The sequence below is a fragment of the Larimichthys crocea genome, chromosome I (genome assembly GCF_000972845.2).
Source record: "Larimichthys crocea isolate SSNF chromosome I, L_crocea_2.0, whole genome shotgun sequence".
NCBI classification, from domain to species: domain Eukaryota; kingdom Metazoa; phylum Chordata; class Actinopteri; family Sciaenidae; genus Larimichthys; species Larimichthys crocea.
In genome coordinates, this window is record NC_040011.1 from 36836841 (window position 1) to 36852781 (window position 15941).

The window sequence follows — 15941 nt, forward strand, 5'->3', positions numbered from 1 at the left end:
TGAGTGACTGAGATGGGGGCGGGGTTATAAGATGTGAACAGGGAAAATTAGGGGCTTTGATGAAAACTAAGGACATCTGTGATTATGGTGTATGTGAGTGTTCATGCATGCCTGACATATGCTTGGCTGCAGCAACCTCAGGTGTTCCATCCATCCATCCATCCATCCATCCATCTATCTATACATCTATGATCGACTTGTCTGAGAGCAGCTCTCCATAATCAGGCAAAGCAGGATTTTTTTATCCCAAAGGCAGCTCATATTCAGAGGGGAGTGAAATAGATGGAGATGGGGTGTCATGAATAAATCACTTAGCGTCGGTTCACTCTCCTCAGCGAGGCTAAAACCTCGATGCTCAAGCTGGTGGCACCTCACCTCGGCCAATGAGCTGGATAATTGATGGAACTTGAAATGATTTCATGTAATATCAAACTCCTACACTCACAGGCACAGTCGCCCCTTCCCGAGCCCTCCGAGGACCGGCGCTTACATTCTTGCAATGGTATAATTTTCTCCGTAATGCACTGACAGAGCAGCTGACCCAGCTGTAACAAATGCTTCTCTGGATTTAAACCTTGTGTGTCTTGCGTGTCCCTGGGATGTAATGCCGCTACACAGTGCTTACTCGGCTTTGTGCGGCAGATGCATAAAAAGCATGCAGGCAGTCTCTATAGAACCCAGATGGCTGACAAATAGGGAATCATACGAGCCACAGATAAACAGAAGAGAGAAATGCAGAGAGGGAAGTTTCTCACAATAACAAGTGGTGTGTCGCGAGCCTTTTCTCAGCCGTTGTGTTTACCCTCGCTCAGTCCTTCAGGGGTAATTTGGGGAGAGGAAGAGAGACAGAAAGTTAGACAGAGCACAGAGAGACCAAAACTAGCAAATAACTGTCAGGAGGCAGCCTGTCTCCTTCAATGTTAGGTGTTTGTGCTGACAAACACACAAAGGCAAGCACACAGCGGCACACTGATACATCAGTGCACGCACGCACTGATACTTTTTTTTTTACTTTCTCTCTGTCTCCTTCCAGACATGCAAACTCTCACAACTGAAGCTATGATTTAATAGTACAGTACACGAGCGTGAGGATCCAGCTTTGTTGTAGTCGTTTGGCAAAGATCGGTTAACGATGCACCTTCAAACTTAAGCATCAGTGACAATATCTCACTCCCATCCATCATTCACTGTTGGCTTGCAGAACTGAGAACAGATTCACACCCTCTCCTAGCCTGTTCTTAACCAGCAGGAGGATGAGAAAATACCCAGACCAGGGTCAGCGGTTGGGTCAAGCCTCTGCCGGCAACTTGGTCATATCTGTGTGTGAGTGAGTCAAGGTGACATGGAGAGGGGAGGGTTTGGGGTTTATTCCTCGTTTCCAGAGAGAGACATGGAGCCCAGGGTCAATATTGACCGTCAACCATCCGTGAGGTTGGCTGGACACCGCTTGACTTTTCAGACTTCGGTTCATTTTACTTGAACGGGGGGAGGGAAAAGTCAGGACAGGGGACTCCAGCATGGAATAAAACCAGGCTTAACAACTCATGCACACACATACACTTGCAGGAATACTCATACATGCACATGCACCAGTCGCGAGCTGCCATCTGGAGAAGACAGGCAGGTATGAGGAGGCTTTACGGTGAACTGTGTGGGAGTTGCAGCGGTTTGGGCAGAGTGACAGAAAAGGTGACAGAGAGAGAGAGAAAGTGAGAGGAAAAAAGAGAGAGTGTTGGAGGAGGAGGAGGAGGAGGAGGAGGGAGCGAGGGAGGTGGTGCAGTGAAATGGGATTATAACAGCATCACTGAGGCCCCTCATATTTGTTTTAACTGGACAGGGTCAAACCATCTCGGCTGCCCGTTTGTCTTTTGGAACGCCATTCAAGCCTGACCTGGAAAGCCCCTAACCCACCTTTCCAACAAACACACACACACACGCACACACACACACACACACTATTGCAACAATCCCAATCCCTCCTGAACTGAATACTTTCACCACAGTGTTGTATCCAGAGCTATGGGCATGACCCATAATGCTCTGCTCTCACCAACAGTAAGACAGAAGGAGCAGTTGTGGGCCAACAACATTACAACATGAAAACACTTCAGACACCACCACAAACCAACACCACTCAAGGGGAACTATGCTATGGCTATACTGGGAAATAACAGTCCACATTAAGGCTTCACTTTAAACACTAACATGCTCTGAGCAGACTCTGGGATTCAAAATAAAAACGGACATGCTGACTGGACATCCGCCGCTCTGATCTGTAAGGCTTTTCATAAAAGTTGTTCAAGTCTCACCCAACGAGGGCAGCTTAGACTAAACAAGCGGTCAGCCTGCAGCCCCGCGAGAATCTGCCCACAATGCATGACAGGACAAAGATGAAGCACATGAAGATGAAACAGATGCTACCAGTGATTCGAACATTTTGGAGTTATCAAGGGGACCGGAACATCCAGTGACACGCCTGTTCCCACCTCGTGACCAACTCCTGTCAATGTTTAAGTCCGTTTATGGAAGTTGTTCTGTGGAGTAAACAGAAAAAGATGTAAATATGAAAAGACAAGGAGGGCGAGTCAGTGGAGTGATGGAGGAAAGAGGAGTTGCGATCATCTTGGAGAGTCTGCTCCTTTGTTCTGTTGCATTAATCTGCTTTTTTCCTGTTCCCCTGCTAGTTCTTTTGATCCACTGTTGGATCATCCCCTTGATGATTCACTAACAGCAAAAGAAATTAAATACATCGGATTGACGACCCGCTCCACCCCTCCTCCCCCCCGCCTCCCCATCCCTCACTGCCTCTCCCTGTTCTTCGCAACCACTACCTCCCTCCTCATCGCCTTCCTCCCTTCTTCCCCCCTCGAGGCCTCCATTTCTTCAATAGATAAGCAGCGGATCTGTTCTTTATCGCTTCAGTCTCCATCTCTCTTCTTTTTTCCCTTCTTCCTTCTTTTCTGTTTTTTCCCTCTGCGCTGGGTTTAATCCCAGCCTCGCGGTGGATGCATGTCAGAGATGTAATTCTATTGTTTAACATGCTCTTCAGAGCCCCCACCCCACCCTAAACTCAGTCACTCCCGGGGCCACATGCATATTCATCAGCTATCAAAAACAAAAGGCAGATCACACTGTTTGTCATGTAGCACAACCAGCGCTATTCAATTCTCTCCCTTCTTTGCTGCTTCTGGTGGATTAGTGCATGTTAAACATATCTCAGACACACAAATCCTAAGCACTAACATATAGACATTCAATCAGAGATAGAGTGTCTGTAGTTTTTAACATGCAGGCAAAAAGCTCCTTATACTTTCTCTTATGTGAAAACACTGGGAAGAGTCTGGGGAGAGTGTGGAGCTCAGTGATAGTTGGAGGCAGTAAATGACACAACGCAGTAGACGATTTAAGAGCAATGTAGGAAAAAGAGGTCAGTTTATGTGAAGGGACATGCATGGCTCCGTGAGACTGTAGGCCATTCATCAGGCGCTGAGAGTTGGTCCCCCGATCCTGCTACAGTCTTCTGGGAGATGTCCAGGATGCACCGACACACAGCTCCAGGTTCCAGGTTCCAGGCTCCAGGCTCCAGGGCCAGACAGATGTAAACACAGCCTGACCGCACACTGAGGCGCAGTGCCAGCCTGCCCTCAACTCGCACATAAACAGCCAAGGAGGCCACACTGTGGGCCGGGGGGACAGACAGCGCTGAACTTGGCTGGAGGCAGGGAGGGAAGGGAAGAGAGGGGAGAGGGGAGGGAAGGTTGGAGCAGGGAACAGGGAAGGAAAGAGAGTATGAAGCAACGATTTTATGCTTGTTAGAACATTTCTGTGAAAAACAACAACTGTGGCATCAAGGCTTTCCTGCCTTAACATTGTATATATTCAATTCTTGTTATTTGCAGTCCCTAATTGCAGTTCATGCCACCAGCGGTGTGTGCATTCGGGTGGATCTGCTTATGATATTTTCTCCAACGCCCTGTCGTGACAGATGCGCTGGGCTCCTCAGCGACTGTTTGATTTATGCGTCAGGACAAATATGGGTCAAAATGAAACATCCAACACGGTGGCTTCTTCATGCTTGTTCTTCTTTCTTCTTTTTCATTCCCTTTGCACTTTCTTCTTTTCAAAGCTCAGCTCAGCGGGACTGTGTGTCTGTGCTGCACCACAGCCAGGTTGTGTGTGTGTGTGTGTGTGTGTGTGTGTGTGTGTGTAGGTTTGTGTGATGAGACGTGACAAGCGCCTTCATCCTCCCCTCAGACGCCGCATTCCACAACGCTCCGCCACTCGCTCCGTGTGGCGCGCTTTTCATCTTTCCTCTCCCCGTTCCTTCCTCATTCTTCTTCTTCTCCTCTTCTTCCCCTTCTTCTTCTCCTTCTTCTTCTTCTCTCCGTACTCTTCTTCCCCTCGCTCTCACAGGTGTAAGAAAGGCGCACGGAGGAATGAAAGGGACAAGATTCTAATTAGAGGAGGAGGCTGAGACAAAAGCAGGGGGATAACGAAGGGAAGCAACGATAACACATGTAAAACACAAAGCCTTAATCTTAGAGAGCGTTTGGAGGGATCTCTCATTTCTCTCCCTCTACAGTGAAGCGAGGCAGGGGGGTTGTGTGTATGGGAACACGAGGGGATAGGATGTGATTATGAGCAAGAGCTGACAGACAGAGAGATTGGCGTGTGCGTGTCTGCGGATATGTGCGTATATCCCCACAGGGCCTTCAGCTCCCTCTGTTCATAGGGACCAAGTTAAAAAACAGATCCATGTAAAAACATGCAGACAGTTGTACTTTTAGCATTGTTTACTTATTTGGGGGGGGAAAAGTGCAACAAAGTACCAATTTATTAAAGTAACTGCATCTTAATTCAATACTTGTGAAGAAGTTTTATGCACAAGTTAAGTTGCTCTGTTTTATCTACCGTAAGATTTTCAAGAAAGGGGAAGCAAAGACCAAATATCAAGTCCACAATCCTGAATATATTTTTGTTGCTGTTTGCCTAGGAGGAATGGCTGGCTGCTTTTCAAACTCTCTCCATCCTTCCCTCCAGTTTTTTTCTCTGGCTTTGCATGTGGATTCTGTCTATTTACTTATTTGTGTCGCCTCTGACATGCCGCTGCACCTCCAGGGTCCACGGGTGATATGATAGGGCTCAGGGACTTTGGTTTCCTTGCCACTGCTGTGAAACTCCATTCAGATGATGAAACTGCGGTGCAGCTGTGTCTGCAGCTCACGGTGGGATGCTGGTGTCTTTGTGGCTCTCTGCGAGGCTGAGGCGAATTCTCACTGATGAAAGCGCTTGCAAATGTGCCTCTTTAGCCCAGGCCCATACATCTTCTCACTGAGAAGCCATTGTGACTGTCATCTGCCTGTGCATGTGTTTCTGTGTGCGTGTGTGTGTGTGCTTGGCTTTATACAGGCTAATAAGTCGCCACCATTCTCTTATGATCCTGTTTAACTGCATTACACACACCAATTTCTATGTGTGTGTATGTATATGCACATTGTTGATTCATGTGTAGACACTGGAGTGAGGAAAGTAGACAGTTTGTCAAATTATGTTTCTGTGTATGTGGCAAATATGACAGACAGGTGTCGAAATGATTATTATTTATCTATTTATTTATTTTGCACAAATCTTACCGTGAAGTTTGGATCCTGTGAGTCACAGGGAGACTGAAAATAACAGCAAAGATAACCTGGCAAAGCACATTTCCACAGAGTCTTCCCTGAGGTGATGCAAGACTTTAGACAAATGTCTTGTTTGTTCACGACTGAATGGCCATCTTTCAAGGGGTGGCATGCCAGCACAAACACACACATACACACCAACACAGATTTGCACACGGGAGCAGATCATTTTTCTCCCTCATGAAGTAGGTAGCGAGAATATTACAAACCAAAACCATAACGCATTGCCGTAGGCCAGAGGTCGGACGAAGAGAGGAGAGACAGCTGTGTAATTGAATTACTGTCTGACAGACAAGGGAATAGATAGATAGATAGATAGATAGATAGATAGATAGATAGATAGATAGATAGATAGATAGATAGATAGATAGATAGATAGATAGATAGATAGATCTATTGTCTGTGTGTGTGTGCGTGTGTGTGTGTGTGTATCTGTGTGTGTGTGTGTGTGTGTGTGTGTGTGTGTGTGTGTGTGTGTGTGTGTGTGTGTGTGTGTGTATGTGTGTTGTGACAGTGACAGCAAAGAGCCTTATCCTCCATTAATAACAGCCACTAATCCCCTGATGTGATTACCCCCCCCCCCCCTTCTGCTTCCTCTACTTTACCCCCTCTCCCTCCATCCTTCCACACTCTTCTCCCATTCAACAGCGCCAGCCACTTGTCTTCCACGGCAGAGCTCAGCTGGTCCAATCCCCTGAACAGATCCAAGACTTCCACTGTGTTCAGCTGCCAGGACGATGGAGGTCTTCCAATTCGACGCCTCTCCTTACTAGAACTCGCCTCTGGGCAGGTGTATAAAAAAGCAGAAGTCAGTGGTGTTAGCGTAGAGAAGGAAGCACATTTAAACAGATTAGGACCCTTGAATCTGTTCAAAGCTCTGACATTTAATGCTGCCTGAATGAGAGGTGACGTGTGATATGAATCGTACATGATATGGTTTTTGGATGTTCAAACGTTTATGGAAATATCTGCAAGCATTAAGGATTATGGGAGGCAACAAGCATGTCAGTATAGCTATTTCTGTCCTCAATGACTGGCTGCCAAATCTATTTTTTTTTTTTCAGCATTTGATAAACTCGCTACATCAATATAAAGTCTAGTGTGTTTCTATGGAAACTTAGACTTAGAGAAGGTTGAAATTTACCACTTAGCTCAACATATGCTCAATAGTAACATAATATGATAAATCTTCACAAGGATTTCAGTGTATACATGCATCATCGAGGCAAATTCTGTACAACTTGTATGCATCCACACATTATCAAATGTATGTTTTAAGACAAAGGCTTCCAGTTCAAACGGATGAAAAGATGAAGTTACATTTATCAGAACAAGATGTTTTGTTCACAGATTTTGCAAAGTTTTTCAAAGTTGCTTCATGATGTAATTTGTTACTTAACGTCTTATCAGATTCAGGAAATCTGAAAATGAATCTTAATGCTTTTGTAGATGCACAAAAGTCGTGAAAAAGAGTGAAAATTAAAACTGCCAGACAAATGCTCTCATACTGTAAGCACATGCACAATCATGCAGATACACCCCAACATGCACAAACACAGACACACACACACACACACACACACACGAGCTGTTGCAGGCCCCCTGGGGGAGCAACAGCACAGTACAGCGTTGTACTTGTTTTACTTGGTCTACTTGGTGATGTCTCCATGGAAACTGTTATGTCTGACCTTCAAACATGTGCGCTGCCTTCCATCTGGCTCAGGTTGGCTAATCAGATCACATCAACACACACACAAATGAACCGTCAGATCTCACCATGAATGGAGTTTTTTTTTTTTTGTTCTTGTTGATTTTTTACATGACCGTACTTCTCAACAGGTGTGTTAACAGTCGCTGTGGCATCTGAATTTTTTTTCCAGCTTGCATAAAAAATACAGATCTGATTTTTAGGATTGGATTGATTATTTGCACCCTGACACGCATGCTATGAATCTAACAAGATGAAAAGTTCCAGTTGTAGGGGCTTTTGATGAAGACTTGATTTAGTTAGTGCTTCTTTCATCAGCATATAGGCCATACCCCGGCACTCTGCATACTTTCACAAACAACCTCTGTGTCCCCCCTGTTCCTTTCATTTCTGTTCAATACTTGCATCTGCTTTGCCGATCACAAATTCACAATATGCTCCAGAAGGGCCAACATCTGGCAGCTCCTTAGGCCTAGGGCCGTGCATCCGTTCTGGGGCAACAAGGCCTGGAGACCAGCCCCTCCTGCAGAGCTCAGCCTTTGGTGTGTGTGTGGTACCGATCAGAGTCTCCATTTCCTGAGTGCTGGTGCCTTGATGTGGCCAGAACCATAGTGCATGATTTATTACAGTACTAACTCTGTCCCCACTGTTAATACTGCCATTATTATGACCATACAACCCCCCTCCCCCTTACTCAATCTCCCACCTGCAGTCTAACACTGAAGCCTTTACCAGATACAGCTGACACAGCTCTGCATGGCTTACATAGGGAGTGTTGTGCTTTTGCCTTAATGGATGTTTGGTCTCAGTAGATGTTTAAAGAGGGCGGGGAAGCCAAGCTGTGAGTGAGGTGACAAAATTGTTGGGGCGATGACACATTGTTAATTGACTGCAGGTCAGCGAGATCAGCTGTTTCCATTTGTCCCAGCTCCTCATCCTTGTCGTATTGACTACTGGTTTGTTGCCTTGTGTGGTTTACGGGCGGCAGGCATGGTCCAAGGGGAACCAGTAAGAGTGGGGGTGGAGGTGGCTAGGGGGTAAATTGTTTTTTGGCTGTGTGGCCAATCAAAGCGACCTCATCAAAGTCATCCAACCAATGCTTACCGCAACCTTCCTTGCCTCTTTTCTTGTGTTTATGTAAGTGCCACACAGGGCAATCAGCAGGGCTTGAACAGAGAGGAAGGTGGATGAAAGGAAAAGAGGATGGAGAGGTGTATTGATTGAGGAAAGCACCAGAACAGGAAGGCTTGGCGTGTTTGTGTAAGCAAAGTCAAAGTGAGGAGGCAGAGGAAAAAAAACGGAAAAGGGGCAGCGGAAGTGAGGGGTCCAGAGATGACAGGAAGTCCAGAGAGGAGGGATGTGGTGAAGTTGTGTTTACAGGCCACGGTCGCTCAGTGCTCTGTGGCTTTGTGCGTCAACAGATCTGAGTTTGCAAATGGGTTACCACAGCAAACCAATAATCAAGCAATATTTACACCACCATTGACAATTAGTCAATTTTTCAGGAAGTGTAGCACTTCAGCATGTGAACGCAGAAACAACAAAAACCTCAGTGGCTTAGCTGTATGCCTTCTTTAGACAGAGATATAAACAAGCTGCAAAGGAAGTGGAAGCTCTTTTTTTAAACACCCATTGATAGACATACAAACATTGATCCTTATTGTGGTCCCCCGCTGAGACACGAGCTTGGGTATCCCCCTAGTGATTCCCCATTAGTTGGAGACTCCCTTGCAGGCAGCTGTCTCAAAGCTCCACAGAGGTATCAGATCTCCTCATCTCCTTAATTAGGACAATTAAGAGATTTATAGGACAGATGGATGGAAATCCAGCTGGCTGCAGTGCTGCCCCAGAGAACGGCTCCGTAGATGATGAGGTGAGATCTGAGTGAAGCGCAGCAGAGCGTCAACTCACTGATGGGACTCTGGTACCCTCTTGTGGTCGTAGGAGAACACAAGTGGTTGGCGAGAGTTACATAAATGTCAAATAATAAGTTGAGTTTACTCAATTTTTAAAATGATGTTTATGTGTTTAGTTTTACAGTGATGAATTAAACGTTTTAATTTAGATTTTAATCTAGGGCTAATTCAGCTTCAGAGATTACCTGATTTTTTCCTTTTAACAATACAGTCTAAATCTGAATCTAGTACATTGTTGGTATTCATAAACTAACTTTCATGTGTGTATAAGTTGTTTTTATCTTGCATATTTTAGTATTTTAGTACCTGAAGAGTTTGTGGCTTGTAGCCAACAAGTAAATCTATTGTATCTCAGCAATGGTTAAACTAACATGACACAAACTACTTTACCCAATAAATGATGAACAAACATTGTGGAAGTTTATTATAATAAAGGAAAATAGCAAAGATTTGGTACCATTGCATTACAGATATTCACATAAAAGTCATATAAAGATGAAACAAGTTATTTAATGACATGATGATGTCATTAAAGTGAAAACAACATATTGGAAAAGACTCAAACCACACAGCTGTTGTGATTAGAAGTGATTCAGTATTTACAAAGTAGAGATGATTTTTTTCCTTTGTTTGTTTGAATTAAAACTAATGCTTCTTTGTGACTTGGTAGGCTAAAGTGTAGAGTAACTGAGATGTTTACAGCTCTTGTAGTGGCTCAGAGCTCCTGAAATGTAATGCTCCACCAGTCAGCCAGCTGCACACAAGAAAAAAAAAATCATTGTTCAATCAAACAGAAGCAAATGTTAATGTTAATGTTTTTATATAAAAGTGTCAAATACTACATCCACTCACATGTTCATGCTGTCTGTTTTCTTCTTCATTCCTATGAACAGAGTGCGTGAAGATCAAATCTAAGTATGACGTTTAATTGGACGTTTAATTTTACACTGTTAGGAATACTCACGTCGAAGTTGCCATGCGGATACTATGGCAACAATCAACACCACCAGCACCACTGGCACCACGATGGTAGCTAGGTGGACATTTTTACTCTCCTCCTCGACGCTGGCCTAGCAGAGAGGATTTAACAACAGTTCAACTTCACCTTCACTGGAGAGAGGGACAGCTCTACTTGTCTTGTGAAGGTTGAAGTTTATTAAACAGGCAGAGCATCAAAACAAGCTAACAGCCTGCTTTTGGTTAATGAGTTAGCTAACGATTGTCTGCATTCATGTTCTGCAGATACAGAGAAACATTACCATTCGGTATTCATATTCTCCTTTCAGCTTGGTTTTGGCCTCTACTAACTTATGCCGTGTCTCAATTTGGGTACTTCCATACTTAAGCTTGTTATTTTGAGTACATAAGTGTGTTCACGCTGTCAGTTACTGTATGTGCAAGTATGGCAATGGTCAAAAAGTTAAGTGTGGAACAGTGCACACTTCCTGCCCTCAGTGGTCAACAACTTTGATACAAAGCAAAAGAGGAAGAACCACGGATGGAGGATGAGTAAGCTGCAGGAGCTGAGGTGAAGAGTTCAACACACAAATAAAAGTTGCACATATGTTTTATATTTGGCTGTCAAAAGTTAGAGCTAATGCTCCGCATGGTCGCAATTCATCAGAGAAAAAGAACAAGCAGTAAAATGTCAGTAAGACACTAACTTTCCCGCCTTTTGTTGTTGACAGGTAATGAACAACCAGAGGCAAACAATGGGCTACAAGAGGCTAACTCTCTGTGGGTTTGTCACTTTAATGTTAACATTTAATGTCATTATTCAGTGGTGGATTGTACTACTACTTTTGATACTTTAAGCACATCTTTAAGGTTATAATTATGCCTTAATACCTTTACTCAAGTGACATTTTCAATGCAGGACTTTTACTTGTAACAGTGTGGTCTTCCCACAGTACTTTTACTTAAGTAAAGGATCTGTATATCTTCTACTTACAGCAGCATGATTGTCAGTAGATGTGGTGGTAGAGAGATCATCTATCTTATGAACTGTCAGGAACAACCACAGAGAAAAGCAAAGCTAAGGTGAGGTTCTAAAAGCTTAACATGCAAAAACAATACATCAAATGATAAACATGTGCAGAAAATACTTAATTTGAACTGTGATCCTGTTCTAATAAAAGTGTAGATTTATATTTTTGGGACACACTATTGCCAAATGTTAATGAATGACATCATAGTAACACTACACACAGCCCCGTTCTGACTGATGTATCAGAATTAAATACCTGTTTCTTCAATGGTGACAGTGAGGACGTTGCTAGCTTTACTGGTGCCATGACTGTTCTTGGCGAACATGCGGATGTTGTACGTTGAGTCATTAATCTCTAATAATGTGGCATCTGTCTCATCAGGTTTAAAGTCTATTCGTATGTTATCTGTGTGATCCCAGAAGTCTGTGGGGAAAAAATATATAATATTGGAAAGGGTCAAAAAGAAATAAGAATGTAAGTTTAGCTTTCACAGTTAAATTAATGATTTATGTACACTGCTGAAAATTTCTCTTACTATTAATTTCTTTGTACTCCAGGTAATATCCAGTAATGGGGCTACCACCGTCAAACCCAGGAGTCCATGAAATAGAAATTAGATGACTTTGGACCTCCTTTAACTCAACCACTGGGGGATCTGGTGCCACTATAGGACAAACAAATCAGAAACATTTAGTAAAGAAAAACATATTTCTTCTGCTTCTATAGTCATGTCATGTACAGACAAAACCTGTAGCTGTAAGGTTACTCCTATGGGATACTATAACAGCGCCCATGTGATTTAACTTAATTAAGTTGTGCAACTTTGGATTTTGTAAGAAACAGAAACCATTCCAGGTCAGTCGAACAATGCTTTAACAGTTTCTTTATGACCCCATGCTAAAATTTTGTGATTTTCATGCAGGAAGACAAATTCTACTAGATCAAAACTAATAAAATGTCCAATATTATTTCATCTGGGTGGATACTGAAACATGAATTACCTAATGTAGTACTTGTAGTGAGGTCCTCCCAGACTGTGGCAGCGGGAATAGGCTCGTCTGTTGTTGTTGGGTGAACTTGGGACATATTTAAAAAAAATGATCTAGTCATAATATATTTATTAATTTTTAGGGTTTTCAACATTTTACGTTTCACCATAACTCATACCTAAAGGGATGCTTGTAGTGTCCTGTATCCAGATTGTGGCAGGAGTGGAAGCAGTTTTAGAAGTTGTGTGAACTTGAAACAGAATAAAACACATTTTCCAGTCTCTGTATACACATCAATGTGACATCATAATAATCAGAAAATTCATGTTTTTAGAGTTTTATTTTTTTATTTTTAGGGTTTTCAAGATTTTAAATTTCACCATAACTCATACCTAAAGGGATGCTTGTAGTGTCCTGTATCCAGATTGTGGCAGGAGTGGAAGCAGATTTAGCAGTAGACACTGTTGAAGTTGTGTGAACTTAAAACAGAATAAAACACATTTCATTTTCCAGTCTCTGTATACGCATGAATGTTAAACTGACATCATAATACTCAGAAAATTCAGGTTTTTATTGAGATTTTGATATCCTCTCACTGACCTATATCCAGGGTGGTGCAGAGAGGGACAGTTGCGGGAGGTCCTATTCCTGCACTTGTTTTGGCCTGTACGATCACACCATATGAAGTAGAAGGCTTCAGATTGTCCAGGACGACCCTCTCTATTTCCCTTGAGGCAGGAACACTTACATGCTGCCACCTTTTGTATTGTTTGCTTGCATGGTCGTACTCTCTGTAGCTAATGCTGTAACTCAGAAGAATCCCGTTTCTGAGTTTAGGGTTTGGAGGCTAGTCAACAGAAAACAAACAGAGGAGTAAAGTATTTGTATTTGTTTCCTTTTAGATATATAATTTAGGATAAACTATGTCCATCCACTCAGCCTGGATAAAAGGAGTAACCTGTAAAGTACCCTTTTTTTAAAAATGTGCAAATAAAGTTTAGAAATTGTTACTTTACCTTCCAAGTTACTCTGATGCTGTGAGACGTGAGGCTCTCCAACTGCAGATCCAGGGGAGGACCATCTGGTGCTGAAGGGAAAAACAAACTTTAAAGGCCACCCTTCATAAAATGTAATATTAGATCTGCATAATTCAAATTATTTTTAAAACAATAAATAATGACCGACCTGCTTCTCTTGTTTTGACTATCAGAAGATTGCTGACTTCACTCTTGCCCACACTGTTCATAGCAAACATGCGAAGTTTGTAGGTCGTGGCCGGACTCAAATCCAACAAGGTCAGCTGAGGCAGCTCGCCATGTTCGATTGTGGTACTTTGCCAAGTTCCTGTGCAAGAGGAATACATAGATAAGACCCAGATTTCATACTTCAAAGTATATTATAAGACATAATTAGCTGTTTAACATTCTGCTAAGATTATTAGGATAGTTTTCTTAAGCTTACCCTTATTCTCTTGGAGATCGAGATTGTAGGATATGATAGGCTCGCCACCATCAAACCCGGAAGTCCAGCCAAAAGTGATGCTTTTTTCCTTCACCTCTTTTATCTCCAGGTTCAAAGGATCAGGAGGTGCTAAAAAGAGGGGGGAAAACTAAATACATTGCTACAGTTGTGTAAAAAGTACTCAGATCTTGTACTTAAGTAAAAGTTACAAGTAAAAGTCTATCTGTCTTTTTCCACTGAGTGGATAGAGCCAATCCCAGCTGACTGAGGCTGACAAGTCGCCTGTTAATCACAGGGCACATAGAGACAAAAACAGATTCACACCTATGTGCAATTTTAGAGTCACCAATTAACGTATTACTGTAAGTGCATGTCTTTGGACTGTGGGAGGAAGTCGGAGTACTCGGTGAGAACCCACGCAGACATGGGGAGAACATGCAACCTGAAAGACCGCAGCCGAGGTTCAAAACTGGAACCTTCTTGCTGTGAGGCAACAGTGCTAACCACTGTCATTATTAACCATTATATGCTATTGGATTATTATAATTATGTATGTATTATTAGAAATGTGGGCACATTTATTTGTACATTACTTTAATGTTGCACCTGCTAAAGGTGGAGCTAATTTTAACTGCTTACATACATTATCTGCTGGATATCTTTCCGACTGGAGACAAATAAAATTTTATCTTAATTTATAATTTTAGATCAGAATTTTTTTGTTGATTATATGTAAGTTAAATAGCTAGTGACTGAATGTATCTAATGCATATAATGGAGTAAAAAGTACATTTCCTCTGAAATGTAGTGAAGGAAAATGTGCTTTAGAATTGTACTTTGTTATTTTCCACCACTGCAATGCTTTATAGTAAACTATTAAACAACCAACAGATAAAAACAGACTTGACAGACTCACAGATTATAATTCATCTCTCACCTGCCTCTACCGTCAGAGTCACCTGGTGTTTGTGATCATTGAACCAGCCCGGTATTTCAACACGGCAACCATACATCCCAGAGTCGGTCTTTTCAACCTGCCTGATGGTCAGTGACACATCACCCCCACCAAGATTACCCATCAACAGGTAACGCTCTGACAGTCGGCTGGTCACTGATGTCCCGTCTGACTTGATCACCTCATTGTTACAGCCACTGTTGGGGATGGCTCCTCGACCCCAGCATACAGAAAGCCTGCCATAATGCTGAGCATCATACTTGCATGGCAAAGTGATGTCTGATCCCACTTTGGCTGTGATGCTTTCAGCAGATACACAATCTGAAAAGGTAGAAAGTAGTTTTACTTGCAAGGAGGAATATTTAGATAAATGAAAAAAATAAACTTTGAATCATCATTGAATTTAAATGCCTTACCTAGGAGTAGACAAAATAAAAGAGCACAACACAGAGGGAGGTGTCCTCTGCCTAAAAAAGCCATTTTTATTCTTGGCTCAGAGTCAGTCAGAGGATTTAGTTCACCTGCTAAACGACACTAAAACAGTCCGCAGTGTGGTTTCAGCTTTGAAATCTTTCCAAAATCACATGATGCCATCCTCAAAGTGCTCACACAAACAACTTCTGCTGGTGGAAGAGGATTGAGAAAAGAGCTATTTCCTTTTCTGAGGTTTTGGTTCCCTAATCCAGAAAAGATACTCTGTTCCATTTTGATGATTTGACAGAGGCAGAATCAAGGTTATCAGCACACTGTCTTCATTCCTGTTGTTCTCAGTCCTTGTGGCGATGGGGAAAGAAAGGCATTTTTGAAGATTAAATTATTTAACTTCTGTATATGTAGATGTAGAATCGTATACTCACTGGTTCCGGAAATATATCACAGATGAAAATAGAAAGTCTAGTTGTTTCATGGGTCATGGACTTTTGTATGTTTCTTAGACTGCTGAGTAAACATTTGGGTCTGCCTGATGTTTAGTAACCCCACACAGAACTTCCTCTTTGGGTAGTCGACCTTATCAGTGGGGATCCACAAAATGACCACCAACCACTGAAGTGACTGGTCAAAGTTAGAGTTTATATATTATTGTAATTATTTGTAGGATTGAAAGCAGACAAACAAATATTATTTCTTTGTTTGTATCTGCAGAGTCAGTCTTAACACATTTAGTTTAGCTCCATAAGATAAGATAGCTTTACCCATTTGTTAACTCTAGAAGAGCACCAGCTCTACTGTCCATGAGCACCCG

At 42.6% G+C, this 15941-nt stretch overlaps 1 protein-coding gene across 2 annotated transcripts; it reads right to left on the reverse strand.

Moving 5' to 3' along the window:
• Window positions 1-9703: 9703 nt before the first annotated feature.
• Window positions 9704-15449, reverse strand: LOC104922701 (protein sidekick-1-like). 2 transcript variants are annotated; one of them, XM_010735595.3, is made up of 15 exons: window positions 15115-15448; window positions 14681-15019; window positions 13744-13872; window positions 13468-13626; window positions 13299-13369; window positions 12883-13129; window positions 12675-12761; window positions 12461-12532; window positions 12295-12369; window positions 11829-11957; window positions 11549-11716; window positions 11257-11309; window positions 10270-10375; window positions 10158-10188; window positions 9704-10059 (listed from the first exon to the last, which is right to left on the reverse strand). In XM_010735595.3, exons 1-15 carry the CDS (start codon window positions 15176-15178, stop codon window positions 10002-10004), a joined length of 1788 nt encoding a protein of 595 aa, XP_010733897.2. In that variant the 5' UTR covers window positions 15179-15448; the 3' UTR covers window positions 9704-10001. The 2 variants fall into 2 exon arrangements, with proteins under 2 accessions (XP_010733897.2, XP_010733898.2); XM_010735596.3 differs by lacking the exon at window positions 12461-12532 and having other exon boundaries at window positions 15115-15449.
• Window positions 15450-15941: the final 492 nt, after the last annotated feature.

Excerpts from the sequence above, each read along its gene's own strand:
- LOC104922701 (XM_010735595.3), bottom strand. The coding sequence starts at position 15,178 with ATGGCTTTTTTAGGCAGAGGACACCTCCCTCTGTGTTGTGCTCTTTTA. Across the intron at positions 12,762-12,882 it reads CTGCACCACCCTGGATATAG|TTCACACAACTTCAACAGTG; the intron begins GTCAGTGAGAGG and ends TTCTGTTTTAAG. Across the intron at positions 11,958-12,294 it reads CACTACAAGTACTACATTAG|TGGCACCAGATCCCCCAGTG; the intron begins GTAATTCATGTT and ends TTTGTCCTATAG.